General features: G+C 46.5%; 2 protein-coding genes and 1 long non-coding RNA gene across 8 annotated transcripts in view; all 3 read left to right on the top strand.

Moving 5' to 3' along the window:
• PRR14L (proline rich 14 like) overlaps positions 1 to 3,525 on the top strand; it is a 47,135-nt gene extending 43,610 nt beyond the window's left edge. For all 5 annotated transcript variants that reach the window (XM_027771628.1, XM_006147961.3, XM_027771627.1 and 2 more), the window contains 2 exons: positions 1,974 to 2,045; positions 2,339 to 3,525. In XM_027771628.1, the coding sequence (XP_027627429.1) occupies positions 1,974 to 2,045; positions 2,339 to 2,615 (349 nt within the window). In that variant the 3' untranslated portion in view covers positions 2,616 to 3,525. The remainder of the gene's footprint in view (positions 1 to 1,973; positions 2,046 to 2,338) is intronic.
• A 1,829-nt stretch (positions 3,526 to 5,354) lies between these two features.
• Positions 5,355 to 10,507, top strand: LOC102480811 (uncharacterized). The gene is made up of 2 exons (XR_003549329.1): positions 5,355 to 5,788; positions 6,082 to 10,507. It is a non-coding gene; the product is annotated as an uncharacterized LOC102480811 (long non-coding RNA).
• A 2,576-nt stretch (positions 10,508 to 13,083) lies between these two features.
• The window catches only part of PISD (phosphatidylserine decarboxylase), a 39,519-nt gene continuing 25,470 nt past the window's right edge, over positions 13,084 to 27,132 (top strand). Inside the window, exons 1-3 of one of the 2 annotated variants that reach the window (XM_006147957.3) lie at positions 13,084 to 13,172; positions 17,270 to 17,346; positions 21,594 to 21,769. In XM_006147957.3, the coding sequence (XP_006148019.1) occupies positions 13,108 to 13,172; positions 17,270 to 17,346; positions 21,594 to 21,769 (318 nt within the window). In that variant the 5' untranslated portion in view covers positions 13,084 to 13,107. Of the gene's footprint in view, positions 13,173 to 17,269; positions 17,347 to 21,593; positions 21,770 to 27,132 lie in introns of those variants that run through there. The other variant, XM_027771626.1, reaches the window with a different exon arrangement.

Raw genomic sequence — 27,132 nt, 5'->3', positions numbered from 1 at the left:
GAAAGAAAGAAGGAAAGAAAGAAGGAAGGAAAGAAGGAAAGAAAAGGAAAGAAAGAAGGAAAGAAAAAGAAATAGCAAATATTGTTGGCATCTACCGGTGGTCGTTGACAATCCAGTATTGTGCCCCACGTGATGGAAGTAAACACCAAGCCCCGCAAGTCTACCAAAGGAATAAAAGCACCTAAACCTGAGTATACATTTATCTTAAACTGCTAATTTACACAGTATCCCTATATTTCTCTTATATTTGGATCAAGGGAACATGCTACATGACACCATGGGAATATAAACAAGACAGTCTTGGGGCCGGCAGGTGGCATGGTGGTTAAAGGTGCTGGATTCCCACGTGGCCAACTACAATTCGAGTTCTGGATCTGGCAGCTTGCTCTCTCGCTTTTCCTTTCTCTCTCACTCTGTCTCTCTCTGGTCAAATTTTTAAAAATAGTAATAATAAATGGAATTAAATAAGTAATTAAAAAACGAGAAGAAGACCATCTTTACTGGGGGAACCTCAGGTTAAGTGACCTGAGGATTTTTGTTGTTGTTAGTTTCTTGTTTCATTGCAGGCGGCACATATTCTCGCTAGGAAGAGAGAGGGAGAAAGAGAGTGAAAAAATCAGCCAGTGAGGTGTGCTTACACAATCCCTTCTATTCCCCTGAGAGAGGGATTCAAACTGTGGTTGACTGTGTGGGATCTGTTCCTTTAACTATTAGGCTATGGGACGGGCCTACAACCTGCTTTCTTCAGTAAGTAAATTACAAAATAAAAACAGAGACAGATGGTCCAGCCGTCGTAGCTCAGGCGGTGGGGTCCTACTGCACAGTGTTGGAGTCTATATGAGGGGGTTCTTGGTTTATATCCACAAGGTACCTGAATGCACCCTGGGCGCCCTTGGTGATGGCTGGCTGCAATGGAGTTTGAGGGGAGATCCCTGCCCCTCCATCCTTCCTCTCATGGAAGGAAATACTTTTTTTTTTGAGAGGTTTTTGCTATAGGGTGCATTTGCTCGACAGAGAGACAGAAATCGGGAAATCACCCCCCAGGGGGGATGGCCACTCCGCAATCCCTTCCCCTCCATTCTCTTCTCAGGATCTTGGGCACGCATGTGCACACACCTGGCGTGAGTTTAAGCCACCATGTCCTGGACTTGAACCACGGTCGACCACATGTGAGTCCAGCAACATAGCGATTCCAACTGCAGGTCCCCAAAGGAAATACTTTTAAGGGGAGAGACCAGCAGATGGCATAACTGTTACATCGCTGGACTCTCACATGACCAGCTGTGTTTGAGTCCCAGACCCGGTGGCTTAAAGCTCATGCCTGCGGGCCAGAAGATGGCATAGTGGTTACATGGCCAACCACAGTTCAAGTCCCAGATGTGGCTTGAAAATCACACTGGGTGTGTGTGTGTGTGTGTGTGAGTGTGTGTGTGCTCATGCATGCCCAAGATCCCAGGAGGAGAATGGATCCCAGAAGGAGAAAGGATTGGAATGTGGTCATTCTCCTCCCCTAGGGTGATTTCTTACTTTCCCTCTCATTGTCTGTCTGTCTCTGTCTCTGTCTGTCTTTCTGTCTCTATCTTGTGCACAGGTGCTCACGTGCACGCACATGCCCTAAGGCAAAAACATCTAAAAAATCAAAATAAATAAAAATCAAAAAGGTAAAATGATACACTTCAACACCAATAAATTGGGACAGTATTGATCAGAGTTCAAAACACCTTGTGTTGCTTGGAAAAAGAGTAAAAATGTTGATTCACTTCAGTTTATCTGCTGAATATACAAATTAAAATTCTTGCCAACCACTAAAAGAAGAGAAGAATATATCATTTCTAAGGCCCAGTACATATTACACGTAGGAATCACATCTAACACTACAGAACAGTTAAAGTAAATGAATGAAAAGGATAGAGTTGGGAAACTAAGTTGTTCTGAGAGAGCATGAACTTACTTTTTATTTTTTCTTTTTGTAGGTTAAAGAAAAAGGAGTTTAGTTTAGAAGAAATATATACCAACAAGAATTACAAGTCTCCTCCTGCAAACAGGTAGGTTCACACACTTGGGAAGTAAAAAAGATGGCTTCTGAAGTGACTGATGGAGCTCTCCCGTGTTTTCACTTCAGAAAAGGTCTATTTAGGGCCAGCAGGTGGCCTGGTGATTAAGGTACTCGATGTCTACACGCTGACTGCGACTTGAGTCCTGGACCTAATAGTTTGAACCTCACACTGGTCATGGGTGCTTATGTGCCCAAAGTCCCAAGAGGAGGATGAGGAAGACGGGATTGCACATGGCTATCCCCCGAGAGGTGATTTCTAATTGCTTTGCACTCCATCCTTAGGTGTTTAGAGACTATCTTTGAGGAACCCAAGGAACGAAATGGTACACTGATCTCAGTCAGCCAACAGAAGCGGAAGCGAGTTCTAGAATTCCAGGACTTCACAGTCCCACGAAAGAGAAGAGCTCGAGGGAAAGTCAAGGTGGCTGGCAGCTTCACCAGGGCCCAGAAAGCAGCTCTGCAGAGCCAGGAGCTGGATGCTCTTCTGATACAGAAACTAATGGAACTGGAGACCTTCTTTGCCAAGGAAGAGGAACAAGAGCGGTCGTCAGGTTGTTGAGAAACCATTCAATTTGGGGGGTGGTCTCAATGTTCGATTTCTTCTTTTTTTTTTGGACCTCCTTAGAAGAGGTTGCCTAATTTTGTCCTACTGCCCAAACCACTCAAAATGCAGTCCATGAATTATGACCTATTTTAGGGTGCAACCTTTTTAGGAACTGGCGAAGGAGAGTCCTCTACTTCAACTGCTGAGTATAGAACCTCAGGAATGTTCCCTTTCTCCTGGAAATGGTCCTCAGTGACATCCGGCCACCTCCTCCCAGTCTCTGCCATCCACAGGAGAAAGAAGCAGCATATCTTCAGTAACACTAGGATTCCAAGGACTCACAGCATTTGCACAGCATCTGCATGTCCATATGAAAGTTTTGCTTTGTTTACGGTGGTGCTAGACCAAGATTATTTAGAAACAAGGCCTAGGGAGGGGGACATGGCATCCTGTCCTGCGTGGTCTCACTGGCTCATTTCGTTAGTTGAAGAAAGATGAGCTATTATGTTTTCTCATCGTTTTGCCTCTGTCCACTCAGAACCTATCTGTGTGTGTGTGTGTGAGAGAGAGTGTGTGTGTGTGTGTGAGTGTGTGTGTGTGTGTATGTGTGTGTGTGTGTGGCTTTTCCCTCTCTGTGACTGTGGGTCACTAGTGCCAGAGGAGCCCGTCCAGGCCCCATTCAAAGTAAGTTGCACTTTTTAATGTTGTGGTGTTACTTTCATTATTTTATTTCCTCCTTTCTTCCCTTTTTTTTTCTTTTTTTTCTTTTTCGGTATTATTATTGTTGCTGCATGTTTGGAGCCTTTAAATGTGATTTTAAAACTATTTTTAAAAGACATTAAGAGGAAGACAATAGATGTCTTAAGAATACATGCTAGGCATCAGACTCCGTTGATCAGTGCATGGAAGAGACGTTTTCCCACTCCTGTGTCTCAAGCAGAAGGAAGGAAGGAAAGAAGGAAGGAAGGAAAGAAGGAAGGAAAGAAAGAAGGAAGGAAAGAAAGAAGGAAGGAAAGAAAGAAGGAAGGAAAGAAAGAAGGAAGGAAAGAAAGAAGGAAGGAAAGAAAGAAGGAAGGAAAGAAAGAAGGAAGGAAAGAAAGAAGGAAGGAAAGAAAGAAGGAAGGAAAGAAAGAAGGAAGGAAAGAAAGAAGGAAGGAAAGAAAGAAGGAAGGAAAGAAGGAAAGAAAAGGAAAGAAAGAAGGAAAGAAAAAGAAATAGCAAATATTGTTGGCATCTACCGGTGGTCGTTGACAATCCAGTATTGTGCCCCACGTGATGGAAGTAAACACCAAGCCCCGCAAGTCTACCAAAGGAATAAAAGCACCTAAACCTGAGTATACATTTATCTTAAACTGCTAATTTACACAGTATCCCTATATTTCTCTTATATTTGGATCAAGGGAACATGCTACATGACACCATGGGAATATAAACAAGACAGTCTTGGGGCCGGCAGGTGGCATGGTGGTTAAAGGTGCTGGATTCCCACGTGGCCAACTACAATTCGAGTTCTGGATCTGGCAGCTTGCTCTCTCGCTTTTCCTTTCTCTCTCACTCTGTCTCTCTCTGGTCAAATTTTTAAAAATAGTAATAATAAATGGAATTAAATAAGTAATTAAAAAACGAGAAGAAGACCATCTTTACTGGGGGAACCTCAGGTTAAGTGACCTGAGGATTTTTGTTGTTGTTAGTTTCTTGTTTCATTGCAGGCGGCACATATTCTCGCTAGGAAGAGAGAGGGAGAAAGAGAGTGAAAAAATCAGCCAGTGAGGTGTGCTTACACAATCCCTTCTATTCCCCTGAGAGAGGGATTCAAACTGTGGTTGACTGTGTGGGATCTGTTCCTTTAACTATTAGGCTATGGGACTGGCCTACAACCTGCTTTCTTCAGTAAGTAAATTACAAAATAAAAACAGAGACAGATGGTCCAGCCGTCGTAGCTCAGGCGGTGGGGTCCTACTGCACAGTGTTGGAGTCTATATGAGGGGGTTCTTGGTTTATATCCACAAGGTACCTGAATGCACCCTGGGCGCCCTTGGTGATGGCTGGCTGCAATGGAGATTGAGGGGAGATCCCTGCCCCTCCATCCTTCCTCTCATGGAAGGAAATACTTTTTTTTTTGAGAGGTTTTTGCTATAGGGTGCATTTGCTCGACAGAGAGACAGAAATCGGGAAATCACCCCCCAGGGGGGATGGCCACTCCGCAATCCCTTCCCCTCCATTCTCTTCTCAGGATCTTGGGCACGCATGTGCACACACCTGGCGTGAGTTTAAGCCACCATGTCCTGGACTTGAACCACGGTCGACCACATGTGAGTCCAGCAACATAGCGATTCCAACTGCAGGTCCCCAAAGGAAATACTTTTAAGGGGAGAGACCAGCAGATGGCATAACTGTTACATCGCTGGACTCTCACATGACCAGCTGTGTTTGAGTCCCAGACCCGGTGGCTTAAAGCTCATGCCTGCGGGCCAGAAGATGGCATAGTGGTTACATGGCCAACCACAGTTCAAGTCCCAGATGTGGCTTGAAAATCACACTGGGTGTGTGTGTGTGTGTGTGTGAGTGTGTGTGTGCTCATGCATGCCCAAGATCCCAGGAGGAGAATGGATCCCAGAAGGAGAAAGGATTGGAATGTGGTCATTCTCCTCCCCTAGGGTGATTTCTTACTTTCCCTCTCATTGTCTGTCTGTCTCTGTCTCTGTCTGTCTTTCTGTCTCTATCTTGTGCACAGGTGCTCACGTGCACGCACATGCCCTAAGGCAAAAACATCTAAAAAATCAAAATAAATAAAAATCAAAAAGGTAAAATGATACACTTCAACACCAATAAATTGGGACAGTATTGATCAGAGTTCAAAACACCTTGTGTTGCTTGGAAAAAGAGTAAAAATGTTGATTCACTTCAGTTTATCTGCTGAATATACAAATTAAAATTCTTGCCAACCACTAAAAGAAGAGAAGAATATATCATTTCTAAGGCCCAGTACATATTACACGTAGGAATCACATCTAACACTACAGAACAGTTAAAGTAAATGAATGAAAAGGATAGAGTTGGGAAACTAAGTTGTTCTGAGAGAGCATGAACTTACTTTTTATTTTTTCTTTTTGTAGGTTAAAGAAAAAGGAGTTTAGTTTAGAAGAAATATATACCAACAAGAATTACAAGTCTCCTCCTGCAAACAGGTAGGTTCACACACTTGGGAAGTAAAAAAGATGGCTTCTGAAGTGACTGATGGAGCTCTCCCGTGTTTTCACTTCAGAAAAGGTCTATTTAGGGCCAGCAGGTGGCCTGGTGATTAAGGTACTCGATGTCTACACGCTGACTGCGACTTGAGTCCTGGACCTAATAGTTTGAACCTCACACTGGTCATGGGTGCTTATGTGCCCAAAGTCCCAAGAGGAGGATGAGGAAGACGGGATTGCACATGGCTATCCCCCGAGAGGTGATTTCTAATTGCTTTGCACTCCATCCTTAGGTGTTTAGAGACTATCTTTGAGGAACCCAAGGAACGAAATGGTACACTGATCTCAGTCAGCCAACAGAAGCGGAAGCGAGTTCTAGAATTCCAGGACTTCACAGTCCCACGAAAGAGAAGAGCTCGAGGGAAAGTCAAGGTGGCTGGCAGCTTCACCAGGGCCCAGAAAGCAGCTCTGCAGAGCCAGGAGCTGGATGCTCTTCTGATACAGAAACTAATGGAACTGGAGACCTTCTTTGCCAAGGAAGAGGAACAAGAGCGGTCGTCAGGTTGTTGAGAAACCATTCAATTTGGGGGGTGGTCTCAATGTTCGATTTCTTCTTTTTTTTTTGGACCTCCTTAGAAGAGGTTGCCTAATTTTGTCCTACTGCCCAAACCACTCAAAATGCAGTCCATGAATTATGACCTATTTTAGGGTGCAACCTTTTTAGGAACTGGCGAAGGAGAGTCCTCTACTTCAACTGCTGAGTATAGAACCTCAGGAATGTTCCCTTTCTCCTGGAAATGGTCCTCAGTGACATCCGGCCACCTCCTCCCAGTCTCTGCCATCCACAGGAGAAAGAAGCAGCATATCTTCAGTAACACTAGGATTCCAAGGACTCACAGCATTTGCACAGCATCTGCATGTCCATATGAAAGTTTTGCTTTGTTTACGGTGGTGCTAGACCAAGATTATTTAGAAACAAGGCCTAGGGAGGGGGACATGGCATCCTGTCCTGCGTGGTCTCACTGGCTCATTTCGTTAGTTGAAGAAAGATGAGCTATTATGTTTTCTCATCGTTTTGCCTCTGTCCACTCAGAACCTATCTGTGTGTGTGTGTGTGAGAGAGAGTGTGTGTGTGTGTGTGAGTGTGTGTGTGTGTGTATGTGTGTGTGTGTGTGGCTTTTCCCTCTCTGTGACTGTGGGTCACTAGTGCCAGAGGAGCCCGTCCAGGCCCCATTCAAAGTAAGTTGCACTTTTTAATGTTGTGGTGTTACTTTCATTATTTTATTTCCTCCTTTCTTCCCTTTTTTTTTCTTTTTTTTCTTTTTCGGTATTATTATTGTTGCTGCATGTTTGGAGCCTTTAAATGTGATTTTAAAACTATTTTTAAAAGACATTAAGAGGAAGACAATAGATGTCTTAAGAATACATGCTAGGCATCAGACTCCGTTGATCAGTGCATGGAAGAGACGTTTTCCCACTCCTGTGTCTCAAGCAGTCTTTCCCCACTCCACCTTCTAGTGTAACTTACAGAGGGAGCATTTTTTCCATCTGGATTCTCATTCCTGCCCACTAGGTACACGTATTTATTTTAGTGACATAAGTAGGAGCAGGTTTCTTTCCCCATTATTTAAAAAATACTAATGCTGGGTATGGTCTTAGTGGTTTTATCTGAAATGGTGGTATGTGACAGGGTTGGTGCAAGGCTGCGGCGGTGCGAGAAGCTGACCCAGAGTGTCCGCAGCTGTGAGAGCACTGCTCCAGGAGCAGGGAGTTAGGGCACTGGTTCAGACATGGCCTACTTGTGGTGGAACCACAAAATTCCAGAGAGCACCTCATTGAATTCGGGGCTTCTGGGTCAAACCTACTGGAAGTGTCAAATGCCCGTGTTAGCTGAGTTTCTGGGTGTGTGCCTGCAGGAGTCTGGGCCAGTGTTCGCTGCTGAGCAGAGCCTGGAGGCCTCCTTCCCTCCCCACTGAGTCCCTACTTGCCCTCACCCGGCTCCCCTCCTCCCCTCCTCCTCTCTTGTGATTTATCTTTCTCCTAACAAGAGTTGAGAGAATTAACATTCCTTGGCTGGTGAGTGGGATGGTAAAACTAGCCTCAGGATACCGGTCACCTCTTCCCATCTTCCCAGGAGCTCCTGCCACAAAGCAGCCACGGATGGGAACATTTGAAGCTCCCGGGACATTTTCAAGTCAGAGTGGAGTGAGTGGTGCCATCCTGGAACATTGGCCCATTCTCCTGGGTTTCTTGTCTCCCCATTTGTTAGGTGGGGAGCTGGGATGGGGTGGGTGGTCTCTATGTGCCTTTCCTTTACAGGTTGACAGTCTATGCCACACTGGAGCAGAAAAACTGACTTGAGCAGGAAAAAAAAAGTGCCACGTCTATCTTCTAGGCCCGCTGCCTCAGATGCAGCATTTAGGGAAGTGAAATACACACTCAGTCATCCATGGAGGCTTCTAAGGCCACGGCCAAGTAGGATTAGAAGAGAACCACGTTTCCATGCTGGCTGTGCGTGATGCTAACCAGATTCTGCCGTCTACATCCACTTTGCCCAGACTGTATAGACACGACCTATTCTTCACCTCAATCCCTCTCCCTTCCTGGGACAGGGTTCTTAGACACTAAATGCTTCTCTCTACCTTTTGTTTAAAGGAATGGGGTGAGTAATACATTGTGCCCTTATGCAGACATACTTGGGGAGCTCCTGCTGGGCAGCTCACGAACTAGCAGTGAGTGGACAGCGGCCGTTTGCCAGCCCCACAGCTGGTACAGACGAGTCGGCACGTGGCAGCCCTGTCAGGCGAAAGTTGAGGTGGTGTCGCCAACCTGACAGAGGTACGGCTTCAGGTTTGTTCATCCTAGGCGTGGCACTGGGAAGGGCCAGGCAAAGCAGTTTGAAACATTGGCATCTGGGCACAAAGGATTGGAGGAAAGAGACCTGGGCTTCTCCGTTCTCCTGGGAAGATTGGAGAGAAGCTGCTCTGAGGCCAGCCAGGCCTCTCTTTGACACTCTCAGCCTACCCTCTGCCGAGGGCCCTGCCCTACTCCAAGTTATGAAGAGGCCCCCACCACAAACTTGAAACTTCCTACTGGAGTTGATACATCCGGCTCTAGTCGTACCCAGCCACACCTGTCTTAACATCCAGTTTCGCCACTGACACAGCACTGTCAGTGGTTCTCGGAGCCTGTGGTCCCCGGCCATGATGGGGACATTAGCCGCTGGCACGCCACCTGCCCAGAGCGACAGGAGGTCTGGTTCTGGGGTGGAACTTGGTACAACTTCTCAGTATAGGGATTTCCCACTCAAATGGTGGGAAGTTATAGTTCACTATGACTTAATTAACTCACCTCGGGAAGTCTAGTGGTTTTAGTATGGGAAAGAGAGGAGAAATCTCAGGTCCAACCAGGGTTTTGCCCATCAGCTTTTCACCGAAACCTTCAAGTCTGCTTCTCATCTTTCTGCTTTTCTAGCTCTATGTGCAGCCCCCCCTCCCCCAGCTGCACACACTCTCCTCGTCCGTCTCTCTCTCTCTTTTCCCTTTGATCTTCTTTCCAGCTTCATTTCTCCTTCAGTTTGAACGTACCTCATCACCTGGAAAAGCAGATTATGCCCACTTTTTCTTACTGACCTTACTCTAAGAGCTACAGCTGAGAGAGATACAGTGAAAAGATATGTAGCGTTTGCCTTACTCGGAGCCTAAAGAGCTCGGAAACTCATGCTGTGAACCCCCCAATTCGGCGCTCCTCCATGAGCTGTGAAAATCATGACACTCTGTTCTGATTTTGCCTGAAAGAGCCTTTTGTGTGGGTACCTGAGCCAACGTGGGGTGGATTCCCGATCGCACTCTTTGGGTATGGTCCTTTCTCCCCCTCTCCCCCTCCCGGGGCTCTTTCTCTGCCCACCAGGCCAAGAGCGGCAGGGAGCATGCAGGACCATGGCAGCAGATCCCTGGCAGCCGTGCAGCTAATGAAACCCGCCCCAGGCTGGGGTTCCATCTCATAATCAATACCATGTATGTAAAGGTCTGTGGAAGAACAACTTCTAGGCAGATGTACTTTTCTCCCATTACCTGAGCGTTGGGGGTGGTGCGAAGTTGGTGCTTTCTCTCATTCCCTTGTTTTGTTTTGTTTCCATTAACTGTTTCCCTGACATCATGGAAAGGACCTCTTAACCACGTTGTGGGTGTCTGTATCCAAAGCATAAGTATTTGGCCAGAGATGAGGAGTATCCTCTCCTGGATTCCTGGAAGGAAGGTGCTCCTTACCAGAACTGAACTTAGATAAAAAGCCGGCCAGGGAGAGCAACTTGACTAAAATCATGGTTTAATATCACTAGCCACAAAGGGAGCAGCCAAAGCTATTGTGATTGGGAAGCTGGGCGGCGGGGAGACCTCATCTCAGCCGCCACCTTGCACAGCGAACTCTCAGACATGATGCCTGTTCATCGTGTGCCCCCAGGCTCCTCTCTGGTGCTGAATTGGATTTGCATTCTAGGTGAGGGGCCTCAGCTTCTCCTTGGGGTGGTCTGGGCCAGTAAATAGCTGCCTGAAGTGTTTATAAATGATCATGGTCAATAGTTCAGTGAAATTTGTACATTTTTGGTAATGTTGGCATACACGATGCCCCTACAGTTTCTTTTCTGTTTGGTAGTTTGTGACTCTAAAATTCCCACTGTTCTGTGTGTTAATTTATGAAAATAAATTTTTTTTTTGAAAACCTTTCGAATAACCCTCAAGGCTATTATTTTGTTATTAATGTTTGGAAGTAGGTTCAAGTTTTACCTGTAATATCGTGAGATTTCATCTTACTATTTATTTTTTGAGAGATTTTTGCTCTAGAGTGTGCGCATTTACCAGAGAGACAGAAATCAAGAAATCACCCTCCTTGGGACCAGCAATTAGCGTAGTGGCTATGTCACTGGACTCCCATGTAGTCGACCACGGTTCGAGTCCCAGACCCGGTGGCTTAAACTCACGCTGGGCACGTGTGCATGCATGCTCAAGATCCCGAGAGGAGAATGGAGGAGAAGGGATTGTGGCGTGACCATCCCCCCTGGGGGTGATTTCTCGCTTTCTGTCTCTCTGTCTGTCTCTGTCTGGCGAGCGCACGTGCCCTATAGCAGAAACCTCTCAAAAAAAAAAAAAAAAGTTCCTGAGAGGAGAAGACATTGTGGCATAGCCATCTTTTCTAACCACTGGTTTCTCACTTTCTCTCTTATCTCTCTCTGAGGAGTGCACTTGCCCTATGGCATAAACCTTTAAAAAAAGATGGGAACCAGCAGATGGTGTGCTGGTTAAGGTGCTGGACACTCCGACATGGTCAACCACGGTTGGAGTCCAGGACCTGGTGGCTTGCTTTCTCGCTTTCCCTCTCTCTCTGTCTCTCTCTAGTCAAATTAAATAAATGAATAAATAAATAAAATAATTCTTTAAAAAAAGGAAAGTCAATGCAGTCTCCATATTAACAGAATTAAAGAAAAAAGTATGATCACCTCTGACAAAGATTACATTTGATAAGGAATCACTCAAGACAAAAACCATATACATAGTAGAAGTAAAAGGGAAACCTTTTAGATCAAATATAAGCACCTACATCAAATATCATATTAGATATAAACTCAAATACAAATATGAAGTGTATTTCTGCATTCCAGCAATAGAGATGAGAGATTTTAGACAACTTTATTGAGTTTACAATTATATAATTCACCAATTGTAAATGTACACTTCAATGGTGTTTTGGTTTGTTTGTATGTATGTTTTGCTATAGGGCACACGCACTGGCCAGAGAAAGACAAGCTGCCAGGTCTGAGACTCAAACCCCAGTCAGCCATGTAGGAGTCCAGCACCTTAATCACCCCCCCCACCTGCTGGCCCACCATTTTCAGAACTTTTCATCATCCAAAACAAATTCTGTAGCCATTAAATAATAACTCTGGGGCAGTGAGGTGGTGGTTGAGCCACTGGACTCCCACATAGCTGACCATAATTGAGTTCTGGACCTGGTGGCTTTCTCTCTCTCTCTCTCGTCAAATTAAAATAAATTAATAAGGAAAAATAAATGAAAAATTACATAGGAAAAAATCTGGTTTTCTCTCTTTTCCAGCCCTATAGTAAACATTAAAAATAAAATAGGTACTACATCAAAAACTTGTTCTCTTATTTATTTTTTTGGGGGGAGAGATTTTTGCCATAGGACACGTGTGCTCACCAGGAAGACAAAGTGAGAAATCACCCTCCAGGGGGGATGGCCATGCCGCAATTCCTTCTCCTCCATTCTCCTCTCAGGATCTTGGGCACACATGCACATGCGCCCGACTTGAGTTTAAGCCACCGGATCTGGGACTCGAACCGCAGAAACTACATGGGAATCCAGTGACATAGCCAGTATACCAACTGCTGGTCCTCCAAAACTTGTTCTATTAAAACCAAAGATCTTTCCAAAACCTCTGCAGGAGCAAGCACCATCACACTAGGTACATCTCTTGATGGTTAAGTGTGTTTCTAAATGATCCAAGACCTCTTGCTTCTGATGTCCCTGGCAGCACAGTGGCTGAAAATTCGAATATGACACTATGATTGTAAAGTGCTCAACAGAGCCTGCCACTCAATGAATTGTAGCTGAGGGGCTGACAAGTGGCATGATGGTTGGGGCGCTCAACTCCACATGGCTGTGGTTTGAGTCCTGGACTTGGCAGCTTGCTTTCTCACCCCCCTCCCAGTCAAATTAAAGGGGGGGGGGGGAATCTTAAAAAAAAAAAAAAAAGGTAGCTGAGTTGTCCTGAGCAAATTAAGGGTCCGCCGGTTAGGCGTGGTGGTCGAGGTGTTGGACTCCCACATGGCTGACCGCAGTTCGAATTTGAGACTTGGCAACCTGCTTTCTCACTTTCCCTCTCACCCTCTCTTGTCTCTCTCTGGTCAGATTAAAAATAATGAAATTAGATTTTTAAAAAATTACTTTCTTAAAAAAAAAAAAAAGGGAGGGTAAGTTAGATCAGTTAATAGGACATTTTCAGTCCTGGGGTGCTTCAAAATGTCCGGGTACATCCAGAAAAAGACGCCAGCGAGAAGGAGACCCTGTAGGGCTGCGCCCCTGCCCAGGTTTGGCGCATCCGGTGCTGCCAGCGCACACACCTGCCCTCTCTGCCCTGGACGTGCCAGGCAGGGATGGAGCTTGGGAAGTCGCCACAGGGCGGGGCTTACTCGGCTCCGCCCCCAGTCGTCCGCGTTCCTCATTGGCCTGGAGGCTCGTGTCGTCACTCGCGAGCGCCCGGCGTCTTAAAGGGGGGCGTGGTTCGCTGGAAAGGAGGAGGCAAGATGGCTGCGTCCGTGGGCTCCGGGTGTCTGCGGTTGCTGTGCAGAGTCGCACCGTGGCGGAGCAGGTAAGGCCCTAGAGGGGACGCTGCGCGGCGCCGGGGCGGCCTGGGCCACGCCGGGGTTGGGAGAAAGGAGTCGTGGTCTTTCGGGAGCTCGCCAGAAGGAGAGCTCAGGTGGAGACGGAGCCACCTTCCCCTGGAGCTCGGGAGCAGGTGCAACTACCCCCGCGTCAGACAGCCCGGATTCATTAGGATGTGGACTAGATGCGCTTGTTTTGCCATCCAGTTCGGAGGAAGTGCACGGGAGACAAAAAGCGGATGGAAAAGGCTGCCTGCCCGTCTCTAGAGCCAAGACAGGCTGAAAGCCTTTTTCGTAGGCGTTCGTTTTCCTGGAAGGGGCGGCCTGGAGTTGGCAGAGCCCTGGACTGGGAGTCCGGCGGCTTTCACTCCGGGATTTTTGTCTTTAAAGCAAGAGGGTTAGATTAGGAATCTCAGGATAGTCTGTTATGGGGTTTGGATCTTGATTACCCTAGTGACTCCCAGCTCTTAGGTTCTTAGAGTTGGAAGACTCCTGAGAGGTCTTCTAAATCAGGTCTTTGCTTTTTGAAATTGAAGAGCTTGAGGCCCTAAGAGTAAGGGATTTGTTCAAGTTCACCCAGACAGTTGCAGAGACAGGACTCCAGGGTGTTTGTCTTTCACACACAGACTTTTCCCTCAGGCTCTCCACCTTGAGGGCAGTTATTACCCAGAAATAGCTTATTACACAGAAATAGCTTGGGAGCATCTCGACTCTCAGAAAATGATTAAAATGTTGGTAGCTGTGACGCAGAATTGGCTGCTTGGTGCCATATCAAAGAGCTAGGGTTTGAGAGACGCACCATACTTATGTTTTTCTGGCAAGGTCATTTTGTCATGTTGACTGAAGCTTGCACTGTGACAAGAGGTGACTTAACATAGTCTTAGGGAGTAAAAGGACATTGGATTTGGACGGAGAGTGAACAGATACCATTAAGGGCCTTGTGATGAAAGCTTCACCCTATCGCTATTCAGGATTGGGCTGGTTCTCTCAGAGTAGGCTCTGAGAGATGGGATTTGGGCAGGAGACTCCCTGTTTTCAGTGTTAGCAGGTGTGCTCTTTATGAGTCAGTCATAAATTCCTCTAAAGTGTGTCATGAGTTGGGAAGACTAAAAAATGACACTCCTTACACATTTATTTACTTAATAAGAGAGAAACAGGTGGGGCAAGGACCTCCAACAGGGTCTTGCCGTATTCTAATTTCCCCCTTCCCCTCCAGCTTTCCTGCCAGTCAGGATCATAGGCACCCACAGGCCTATCTGCTGTGTTCAAGTTTAACGAAGAATTGAATCCAGACCATGTCATTTGACTCTAGCATTGTGCAGCAGTGTCTACTGTATACACAGCCATGTCCTTGCCTAACATCTTTTTTTTTTTTTTTTTTTTTAAACTTTTTTTTTGTTTAAGGGCGGGGGAGGGTGGGGACACAGGGGTTTTTTTTAGAGAGGGGAAGAGAGAGGGATGAGAAATCATCCCCAGGGAGGATGGCCACGCTGCAGTTCATTTTCCTTTTGGATTTTGGGCATGCACATACACATTCCCGACGTGATTTTCAAACTGTGAGATCTGGGACTCACACCAGGTCCAGGACTCAACTGAAGTTCATACAGGAGTCCAGTCCCTTAACCACCACACCACCTGTTGGCCCCGTCTCACTTTTAATGAAATAGGTTCTCTTTTTACAGGTGGGTATAAACTTAGGCTAAGAGTTAGTTGAACTGGGGCAACGTGTGGTCCAGTGGTTAATGACTGGATCCCACGTGGGCAACTGCAGTTTGAGTCTCAGTGGCTTGAAAAACATGCAGGATGCCTGTGCTTATCCACCCCCAATTCCGACAGGGTGGATAGATGGAGGAGGTGGGATTGTAGCTGACTATATCTGTTGGGGATGCTTTCTTCTCCCTCTCTCTGGTGAGCACACATGCCCTCTGGCCAAAAAAAAAAAAAGTTGCAATTTCCCAGGTTTACACAGCTAATACGTGGCACAGCTTTGGTTCTAGCCACAGAGTTAGACTTGAGTTCTTGAGAAGGGGGGAACATTTGAACAGAGAATGAGCCACTTGGGAGAAGGGTGTGCCCAGTAGAGCAAAGAGCAAACACAGAGGTGTGGAAAGGGCCCACATGGGCATGTACAAGGCGTGGCAGTGAGTGAGGAAGAAAGCGGAAGCAGCAGGAGATCTGAAAGGTCAGCAAGATGTAAGGTCTGATCTTGTTTTCTGTCTTAGAGAGAACATGAATGTGGTAGGAGGGAGATCCAGTTGCTAACTGGAAGTTCACTGACGCTCTGCCCACTGGCATCATCATTTATTGCCACTAGGGATATGTCTGATGCTCGGGGTAAATGTGAGGCAAGAGAAACCGCCCAGCCAGCTGTGCTCTCACAGTGCTGAGGTGCTGTTCCCACAGGCTAGCACCACAGGGGAGCCCCAGGCTTGATTCCCAGTCCACCCTAAAGGCCAGGTGCGGGACATGCATCTGTAGTTCCAGGGACTCAGGACGCGGAGCCAGGAGAATTGCAAGCTCAAGGCTGGCCTGGGGAACATAGATCCTGTCTGGAAAGGAGCCGTGCCTAGTGGTTCATGCCTGTAGTCCTAGCTGGGAAGATTGTGACAGAGGGTAAAATAATAATAATAATAAGGAAGAAAATAAATGGAATCAGAGTAATACTTAGAACTTTTTTTAAAGAAATTTTTGCTATAGGGCACATGTGCTTCTGGAGAAATAGAAAGTGAGAAATCACCCCCTCCCCCCATGCCACAATCCCTTCTCCTCCATTCTCCTCTTGGGATTTTGAGGATGCACATACATGTGCCCAGCATGTTTCAAGCCTCTGGGTCTGGGACTTGAATGATGGTCAGCCATGTGGGAGTTCAGTGACGTAACCATTACGCCATCTGCTGGTCCTACTTCCTTAGAGTTTAAAATCATGAAAATGATTTGTAATTTTTTTCTCAGCTTGAAACTCATTCACTCTGTTAATATAGCTTTTGTGGTAAAATAGCCACAAGGATTATTTAAAAAATTTAAACCAACTGTCCAACCAGACTTGAAGTAGATTAGAATAGCTCAACGTGGTGGGTTTGTGCCATCTTCCCTGCCGCCCTCATACAGACGTTTAAAACTCTTACAAGTGGAGTTATCTGAAGCACTAGAGTCTTTAATGCTTTGGGGTTCTAATGTTTACAGACCTACACACAGCCCTTTGCTGGTACAGAAACATGGCTTTGTATAAGAGTGCTGGTTTTACTGTTTACTATGTCCTTATGTTTAAGAAAGAATCCCTCCCCCTTTAAAAAAAAAAAAATTTGCTATAGGATGTGTGTGCTTGCCTGACAGAGAGAGAAAGAGAAAGTGAGAAATCAACCTCCAGTGGGGATGGCCACACTTCAGTCCCTTTTCCATTCTCCTCTTGGGATTTTGGACACACATACACATGCAGTTTTCAAGGTGCCAGATCTGGAACTCAGACCGCATAGCCAGCCATATGGGATCCAGCTGCCTTAACCCACACCACTTGGCTGGCTCAAAAGGAACACCCCCCCAACACACACTTTTTTTAAAAAAAATTATTTATTTATTTAATTCCATTTGTTATTACTTTTATTTGACCAGAGAGAAAAAGAAAGGGAAAGTGAGAAAGCAAGCCACCAAGTCTGAGACTCGAACTGTGGTTGGCCACATAGGAATCCAGCTCCTTTAACCACCACGCCACTTGCTGGCCCCAGAAAACCCCTTTTGCTTGTGAAATCAGACTACGGAGATAGAATTCCCAAATAGCTTTTACTGAAATTCCCTGCATGTCAACCCTATTTGCTTTGTCTGTTTCTCCTTACCCTGTCTCTCCCTGTATGTATGGATGTGGTTATGTTTATTTTTCTGAAACCCTTAGGAGTAACTTGATGAATTGAGGATACTTTGTTTCAGCCTTTTTTCTATAAGGATCTTTCTTACCTAACCACAATACAATTGTCAAAACCACATTGCTGCAATACTGTTACTGCATCTGAAAACTCAAATTTTGGCAGTGATGCACTAACTTTGTTTTTAATTTTAAGACAATTAATGGTTGGTTTTTGCTTGGTTACAGCCTTCGCCACTGTGAAAACACTGCCCAGAACCATTTCCAGTCCCTTTGGAACCTGCCTTTTAGAGCCTTTCACACAGGTAAGGAGCAGTTAGCAGTGATGCTGGCCCGCCCTGTGTGAATTGGTGTGAATGTAGCGTTGTTAGAATTAAATTAGGTGGTGCGTGGACCGTGCGTAGAGTGCCTAGGATGCATAGCTACTGAAACATTAGCCAGTATTGCCTCATCCCTTTTATTGGCTGCATAGTATTCTTTTGTGTGACTGTACCATCTGGTGTTGGAAATTTATATTGTTTCTCCTTTAGACAGCTCTGTAGTACAGATTCATTGGTAGGGGTAGAGTTCCTGGTTTGCGTCACACGGCTGACTGCAGTTCGAGTCCTGGACCTAGCAGCTTGCTTTCTTACTTTCCCTCTCGTTTATGTCTCTCTCTGGTCAAATTAAAATAAAGGAATAAATGAATAGAATTAAATAAATAAGTCTTTTTTAAAAAAAAAAATAAAAGAAAGAAAGAAAAAGTCTGTGTAGTTTGCATTTTGGCATTTAGGTCAAATTGTTCTCTGAATAGGTTTATACTCATATGAGCAGGAGGTGCATGTGAGTGTGCCAGTTCTCCACCCTTATCAGCACTGTGGATTATGAACTTCTCGATCTTGTGAGATTGAGATCAGATTCCTCTGAACTCCTATGAAGATGTGTATTGTCTTTATTATCTAAGTATCCTTTTGAGTCTGTCATGCCAAAAGCTATTTTTTTAAAAGAATTATTTTATTTAACTTTATTTATTTAAATTTGACCAGAGAGGGACACGCAGAGTGAGGGAGAGAGTGAGAAAGTAAGCTGCCAGGTCTGGGACTCGAACCATGGTTGGCCATGTGGGAGTATAGCACCCTTAACCACCGTGCCACCTGCCCCCCCCAAAAGCTATTTCTAACTGCCCAATAAGACTGCCGAGGGAAGAAGATGAGATGGTTAATGGGAACAATAAAAAACTTAGTAGTGTGGTAGTCAATAGGAATGTATCTGATGTTACCTGCTTAATTTGGAATCTCGTGCTGGAACTTGGAAGAATAACATCAAGGGTGGAGGCAGTGCCTCTGAAATTAGGCTGTCATCTTGGGTCTGTAGAAAACCAGCCATAGCTCTTTAGAGTGATCAGCCCAGCAGGGACGTGGTCAGGAGCCTGGACATTCTCTACCTACTGCGGCTTTTGCAGGAGTAAATCAAGGCTCTGAAAAGGCCCGAGAGTGAGACCTACAAATCCGAGAAAGGTCTGGCTTGGCAGAGCACGTTCCGTAGAGTGCGGCGAGTCGGGGTGGGCTGCTGCCTCAGTGCAGGGGAGGTAACAGCAGTCACCGAAGGGAGAAAGAAAGAGTTCTTGCTTTTTGACAAATATTTCTTGGTCAAAGATACAGTATTTCGTTGTTAAGTTGGTAAAGGCTCATTAGAAATAATTAGGCAAGGGAAGAGACTAATGACAGCCACGTGTGCTCATGTGAGAACGAGACCAGCAACAATGACCAAAGCATGTGATGCAGGAAACAAGATGATTCCTTCCTAGAAGCCATAGGCAGTGGGGAGGGTTTGCTCTCTGGCTTTCTACAAGCTGCTGACTGTTCGGCTCCTGAGGGCTTTGTAGTTGTATGTATTTGAAGTATGCAGCGTGATGTTTTGATAGATTTCTATGCATGTGCACACACATATATATACACGACATATACACACACATAATGAGGTGCAGGTTAACATACCGATTGGCTCATACACGGGGGTCTTCAAAAAGTTCGTGGAAAACACGTATTCTGAAAAAAAAAAACAACATAAATTTCAAACTCTTTTTTCCTTTATTTGTGATGGCATAAACATGTATGGGCAGGGGAAGGAAAGATGCGCCCTCCACCGTGTTCAGTCGTGCTGTGATCCCCTTCTTTTCTACCTTTTGAAAAATTTGCTACAGGGGAACCAGCAGATGGCATAATGGTTATGTCGCTGGACTCCCATGTAGTCCACTGCATTTTGAATCCCGGACCTGGCAGATTGAAAGTCATGCAGAGCGCGGGACCAGCAGTTGGTGTAATGGCTGTGTTGCTGGACTCCCATGTAGCCAGCTGCAGTTTGAGTCCCGGACCTGGTGGCTTAAACTCAACACCAGGCATGTGTGCATGAGTGCCCAAGATCCTAAGAGGAGAATGGAGAAGGGATTGTGGCGTGGCCATCCCCCCTAGGGGGTGATTTCTTGCTTTCTGTCTGTCTCTCTGTCTTTCTGGTGAGCACATGTGCCCTATAGCAAAAACCTCTCCCCCAAAAAACCATGCAGGGTGCATGTGCGTGTGCCTAAAATCCCAAGAGGAGAAGGCAGTATAGCAGTGTGGCCACATCCCCAGGGGGTGATTTCTTGCTTTCTATCTCTCTGGTTAGCACATATGCTCTATAGCAAAAAAAATCTCCAAAAGCAAAACAAAAAAAAATTGCTATAAGAAATGTGTGCTTGCCTAGGGGTGAGAGAGAGAGAGAGAAAATGAGAAATCCACTCCCAGGGTATATGGCCACACTAGTCCCTTCTCCTCCCTTCTTTTCTTGGGATTTTAGACACACACACACACACACACACACACACACGTTCCCGATCTTGGGCACTCTGTGTCTGCCTGGCATGTTTCATGACTGTTCAGAGACTCAAGCTGCTGTCACTGTGTGGAGCGTGCTTTCTCTTAAGCAGTGTATTACGTGTATTACTTCTCCACCATGGAGCAACTCTCAAAATACTTTCTGGATCTAATTCTCAAAATATTTTTGTACTAAAGTAAACTCATTCTTTAATTCTTTTTTTTTTCCCCTTTCTTTTCTTCCCCCCACCCCCATTTTTTTTTTTTAAGTTTTTGCCCTAGGGCATGTGCACTTATTGGAGAGAGACAGTGTAAAGGAAGATGAGAAATCACTCCCCCACCTCCCGCCATGGTATGGCCATGCAACAATCTTTTCTCCTCTATTTTCCTCTTGGGATTTTAGGCACACACACACATGCCCAGCATGAGTTTTAAGCCACTGGGTCAGGGACTCGAACTGTGGTCAACTACGTGGGACTCCAGCAACGTAACCATTATGCCATCTGCTGGTCCCTCAAGTAATGTTTTCAAGGTTAATGTTATAGCAATGTCAGTACTTCATTCCTTTTTATTATTTGTTTTTGCTATACGGTGCATGCGCTTGCCAGAGACAGAATGAGAGGGAGAGTGTGAAATCACCTCCCAGGGGGATGACCATGCCACAATTCCTCTGCTCTCCTCCTGGGATCTTGGGCATGCATGCACATGTGCCTCTTGTGAGTTTCAAGCTCGCCAGATCCAGGACTTCAACCATGGTCGACCATGTGTGAGTCCAGCAATGTAGCTGCTATACCATCGGCTGGCCCCTTCTTTGCACATTTTTGAAAAAAGTTTATTTCTTCTTTGAGAGAGACAGAGAAGGATGTGTCACCCTTGCAGAGTCTTGACACCACAGGTTACCACAAGCTTTCAGCCGGCCCCAAATTGTGGGCACATGTGTGCCCAGTGTATTCAGGGAGTCTCTGGAGCTGCACTGGAAATATTCTCATGTAGAATTCCTTCGCAGAGCATCATGTTTTACCACTGGGCCACCGTCTGGCCCTCTTTCTCTTTTTTTTTAAAGAATGATTTTATTTAAGTTTATTTATTTATTTAATTTAAATTTGACCAGAGAGGGGTAGAGTGAGAGAGAGGGGAAAAGAAAACAAGCCTCCAGGTCTGGGATTCGAACCACAGTCAGCCATGTGGGAGTCCAGCGACATAACCATTACGCCACCTGCCAGTCCCCTCTTTGTACGTTTTTAAATTTGATTATTTGTCTTCTAATTGTTGGGTTGTAAGAGCGAGGTTTGCATTTGAGAATACCAGTGCCTGGTTGAATCGCATCTGAAGTGGAAAAGCAGCGGCAGGGAACCCTGGATGAAAAAATGTACCTGCTCCGGGCCCTGGACCTGCTGGTGTTCAGCCGGGCAGCCCTGATTAGTTTCTTGGCATCTCTGTGATTCAGCGTTTTCATCTGAAATTCTGCGTTTATGGTGCCAATCGAGGTACCTCGTCGTTCCACAGGAAAGATGCCTGTCCTGTCCTCGCTGACAGAGTTTGGAGGCAGGACGCGCTCAGTAGCGACCCGAGGTTGCCTCTGCCTGTCAGACGCCTCGCGGAGCCAGTCACCTTTCCTGGGATTCCCTGACCTTTCCTGGCCCTCCCATTGGTGCCCTGTTTACACGGCTCTTCCATGTTCCTATCTCCTAGACTCAACGTTTTCCTGTGTTTTGTTACAGGTGCCAGAAAAGTGCACACTGCCCCTGCCCGAGCCTTGTTCCTGCTGCGTCCCTTGCCCATTCTGCTGGCCACAGGTGGCGGGTATGCAGGGTACCGGCAGTATGAGAAGTACAGGGAGCAGCAGCTGGAGAAGCTGGGATTGGAGATTCCACCCAAACTTGCTGGTCACTGGGAGGTAGGAGTGGGGCGAACCCACCCTCGGTTCTCTCTGTCGCTTCATTGAAATTACCCCCAAAGCTGAAACGTTGAGCAAGTCACATTTGCTTTCTTGGAGCTCATGTCTCCAGCGGGTTTTGGCCAGACCCAGGAGTTATACCTTTGGATCACAGCAGGCCCCTCTCCTGTCCTCAGGCCTACTCCTGGTCTCCCAAGGGCTCCGGGTAGAAACTCTGCTATTGAAATCTGCAGAGTTTATTCTTACATTGGTGCTGACATCTTGGCTGTTCTTAGTCTGAGGAGGGCTGTGACCGCTGGACTTTCGTGATGTGGATTAGTTCTCACCAGGAACCAGGCTGAAATCATCAAATTTCTTTACTGTTATTGCTCAGAACGCTCTCCCCCATCACACTCACGTGAAGGCAGCTGCGTTGTCGCCAGGCACACACAGCACATCTTGTCCCTGTGCGTTCCGTGCGACCTGGCATGGTGCCTTACTCAGAAGGTGTAAGTTCAGAAACCGCCCCCTCAGCGCAGTGCCTCATACCACCAAGGTGCGGTGCTCTGCAGGCTGGGAGGCCTGGGTTTGATTTCCAGTCCAACCTAGAGGCCAGGCGTGGTGGCATGTGCCCTTAAGCCCGGCAGCTCTGGAGACTGACACAGCGATCTCAAGCCCAAGGTGGACCTGGACAGCACAGCAAGACCCTGTCTAAAAATGCGGCAGTCGTGGTGGTGTGTGCTTACAGTCCCAGATGGGGGCTGAGGCAGGAGGCAGGAGGATCAGTGGATGGAGCAAAACTTTGTCTTTAACGTTTAAAAAAAAAAAAAAAAAAGCAAAAAACTAATTTTTAGCCATAATTCAGGAAAAATCTGGACCAGCGATAGGCTTCAGTAAAGAAGGGGTGAAAGTTGAGGCATTATGGTGTTTGGGAGGGTATTCAGAAGTCCTCAGAGCCACTCCATACTATTCATCAAACAGCCAAATCCAGACTGATAGGAGATAAAGTGATCAAAGTGTCGGGGTCCTGTAGGTGAGCCCCAGCCGTGCTCCCCAGTATTTGTGGACGTGTCACCTTGCATCTGCTCCTCTGTGTCTTCAACTGTAAAACCGCAGGTTGGACTGGAACAGGACTTGGAGATTCTTTCCGCTCTAGCGTAGTTTATTTACGAGCTGCGTTGCCTTTGGCAGTACAGGCTGCATTAGAGGCTTCCTTCTTTCCAAAATTCATTGTTTTGTTTTTGTTTTGTTTTGTTTTCAGTTTTGGTTTTGACCATTTTTCTCCAATGGGACGTAATGTAAGGGTTTTCTTGATTTCTAACCGTGCTGTAAAAATGTGACTTGGTCGGGCTGGCAAGTGATGTGGAGGTGCAGTTGACGGATGCACATGGCCGACTTCGTGGTTGGAGTCCTAGACCAGACGGCTTAAAAATCACCATGCTGGGCGGCTTAGTGCACGTGTCAAATCCCTGGAGGAGAATAGAGAAGGGATTGTGGTATGGCCATGACGGGGGATGATTCTCTCTTACTCTCTGGCGAGCGCACATGCCCAATAGCGAACAAAGAAAATGAAGATGATGACTCAGTCGGCTGTAGAGATCAGACGTGGCACTTACCGTGGAAGACCCCTCTCCGCGCCCCGCCCCCATGCCCGTGCCTCTCCTTTGGCTTGTTCGTGTCTTGGACTTTATAAAAACTGACCTCAGACCCAAAGAAGAAAAACAGAGACAGTTTTCTTGTATTATTTCACAAAACCCTTTTGGAGAGGTCAACTGCGTAGTGTGTGCGTCCCCTTTCTGAAGTATGCTCTACCCTCTCCCATGGCATTGGTGGTTTCCTCTGTCAGCGTGTCGTGCTGTCAGCTGGGTAAAGTATCCGTGAGAGTAGGTCACACAAGGCCATGATGTATGACCCCAGTCAGTTGTTAGGCCCACGCTGGCATTTCTCTGACCCCACCCAGGCATTGTCAGGCTAACCCACCCTATGACAAGTTTGCATGCTTGCAGGAAATTCCCATTGATCTGAAGGTATCCCCGGAGAATCAAAATTTGGAAGAAATCTGCTACCAAAATCAATAGACAAATGTTAATAGTTTTTTAGCATCTATATTTGCATAATTGGAATTACTACCGTGTGTAGGTTACCTAAATGATGATCTGTTGTAAAGATGCTGAGAGTCTGGACTATGGGGCTGGCAGGTGGTGTGGTGGCTAAGGGCGCTGGATTCCGGGTTGGCAGGTGGTGTGGTGGCTAAGGGCACTGGATTCCCACATGGCCGACCGTGGTTCGGAGTCCTGGACCTGGCAGCTTGCTTTCTTACTTTCCCTCGCTCTTGTTCTCACTCTGGTCAAATTTAAATAAATAAATAAATAAGTAAAGGAAGAAAGGATGGAAGGAAGGAAAGAAAGTAAGTAAAGTAAAGAGTCTGGACTATGGTAGGACCCTGCAGTGCAGTCGTTCGGTGCAGCGTGGGGTCTCCGTGCTCTTACTGCTATAGACTTGGACTGGAGTGAGTTAGTATTCTTTTGGTTAAGTAAAATGGCTGGAGGAGCACTCCTGACTTTGCAGGTAGGACTCCAGCATTTCATTTATGAAGGGGAAATGATCTGAACTTAGTGTTAACATTATACGGTTTCAGCAGAGGCAGAAGATTGAGGGAGAGTGTCTCTAATTGGCATTCAGGGGCTGGGTCCTAGTTCCTTCCTTGGCCCCAGCTACTCACTGTCATCACAAAAGAAAACCAAGAGATTTTCCAAATCTGCCTGATCATCAGAATTGTTGGAGAGCTTTAAAAATTAGAAATTCTTGGTGCTGGCAGGTGGTATGGTGGTTAAGGCACTGATTCCCACATGGCTGACTGTGGTTCAAGTCCTGGACCTGGTGGCTTGCTTTCTCACTTTCTCTTTTTTTCTCTCTGTCTCTCTCTGGTCAAATTAAAAAAATAAAGAAATAAAATAAAAGTAATCTTTAAAAAATTATAAATTCTTGAGACCAGCAGGTGGTGTGGTGATTAAGGTGCTGGACTCCCTTGTTGACCATGGTTCGAATCCTGGACCTAGCCACTTGCTTTCTCACTTTTTTCTTTTCTCTCTCTCTCTCTCTGGTGAGTGCACATGTAGCAAATTAAAACAATAATAATAGATAAATAACTCTTTTTTTAAATGATAAATGTTTTAGTCTTATTCCTAGAGATTGAGAAGATATGGACAAGTTTTAAGATCTGGTTTTATAGGGGCCAGCACATGGCATAGCAGTAACTTTATTGCTGGACTTCCATATGGCTGACTGCAGTCTGAATTCTGGACCAGTGGCTTGAAACTCACTCTGGGCATGTGTGCATACATGCCAAAGATCCAGGGAAGAGGGACCAGCAGTTAGCATAATGGCTATGTCACTAGACTCCCATGTAGTCGACTGCAGTTCAAGTCCCAGACCTGGTGGCTTGAAACTCACTCTGGGCATGTGTGCATACATGCCAAAGATCCAGGGAAGAGGGACCAGCAGTTAGCATAATGGCTATGTCACTAGACTCCCATGTAGTCGACTGCAGTTCAAGTCCCAGACCTGGTGGCTTGAAACTCACTCTGGGCATGTGTGCATACATGCCAAAGATCCAGGGAAGAGGGACCAGCAGTTAGCATAATGGCTATGTCACTAGACTCCCATGTAGTCGACTGCAGTTCAAGTCCCAGACCTGGTGGCTTGAAACTCACTCTGGGCATGTGTGCATACATGCCAAAGATCCAGGGAAGAGGGACCAGCAGTTAGCATAATGGCTATGTCACTAGACTCCCATGTAGTCGACTGCAGTTCAAGTCCCAGACCTGGTGGCTTGAAACTCACTCTGGGCATGTGTGCATACATGCCAAAGATCCAGGGAAGAGGGACCAGCAGTTAGCATAATGGCTATGTCACTAGACTCCCATGTAGTCGACTGCAGTTCAAGTCCCAGACCTGGTGGCTTGAAACTCACTCTGGGCATGTGTGCATACATGCCAAAGATCCAGGGAAGAGGGACCAGCAGTTAGCATAATGGCTATGTCACTAGACTCCCATGTAGTCGACTGCAGTTCAAGTCCCAGACCTGGTGGCTTGAAACTCACTCTGGGCATGTGTGCATACATGCCAAAGATCCAGGGAAGAGGGACCAGCAGTTAGCATAATGGCTATGTCACTAGACTCCCATGTAGTCGACTGCAGTTCAAGTCCCAGACCTGGTGGCTTGAAACTCACTCTGGGCATGTGTGCATACATGCCAAAGATCCAGGGAAGAGGGACCAGCAGTTAGCATAATGGCTATGTCACTAGACTCCCATGTAGTCGACTGCAGTTCAAGTCCCAGACCTGGTGGCTTGAAACTCACTCTGGGCATGTGTGCATACATGCCAAAGATCCAGGGAAGAGGGACCAGCAGTTAGCATAATGGCTATGTCACTAGACTCCCATGTAGTCGACTGCAGTTCAAGTCCCAGACCTGGTGGCTTGAAACTCACTCTGGGCATGTGTGCATACATGCCAAAGATCCAGGGAAGAGGGACCAGCAGTTAGCATAATGGCTATGTCACTAGACTCCCATGTAGTCGACTGCAGTTCAAGTCCCAGACCTGGTGGCTTGAAACTCACTCTGGGCATGTGTGCATACATGCCAAAGATCCAGGGAAGAGGGACCAGCAGTTAGCATAATGGCTATGTCACTAGACTCCCATGTAGTCGACTGCAGTTCAAGTCCCAGACCTGGTGGCTTGAAACTCACTCTGGGCATGTGTGCATACATGCCAAAGATCCAGGGAAGAGGGACCAGCAGTTAGCATAATGGCTATGTCACTAGACTCCCATGTAGTCGACTGCAGTTCAAGTCCCAGACCTGGTGGCTTGAAACTCACTCTGGGCATGTGTGCATACATGCCAAAGATCCAGGGAAGAGGGACCAGCAGTTAGCATAATGGCTATGTCACTAGACTCCCATGTAGTCGACTGCAGTTCAAGTCCCAGACCTGGTGGCTTGAAACTCACTCTGGGCATGTGTGCATACATGCCAAAGATCCAGGGAAGAGGGACCAGCAGTTAGCGTAATGACTATGTCGCTGAACTCCCATGTAGTCAACCACGGTTCAAGTCCCGGGCCTGGTGGCTTAACCTCATGCCGGGCGCATGTGCATGCGTGCCCAAGATCCCGAGAGGCGAATAGAGGAGAAGGGATTGAGGTGTGGCCATCCCCCTGGGGGGAGATTTCTCGTTTTCTGTCTCTCTGTTTCTCTGTCTGTCTGGCGAGCGCACGCGCCCTATAGCAAAAACCTCTCACCCCCTCCAAAAAAAAAAAGTTCCAGGGACAAGAAGGAAGAAGAATGGAGGAGAAGGAATTATGGTATGGCCTCCGCCCCCCA

The sequence above is a fragment of the Tupaia chinensis genome, unplaced genomic scaffold (genome assembly GCF_000334495.1).
Source record: "Tupaia chinensis unplaced genomic scaffold, TupChi_1.0 Scaffold000226_1, whole genome shotgun sequence".
NCBI classification, from domain to species: Eukaryota; Metazoa; Chordata; class Mammalia; order Scandentia; family Tupaiidae; genus Tupaia; species Tupaia belangeri.
This window is presented reverse-complemented; position numbering and strand designations above follow the sequence as displayed.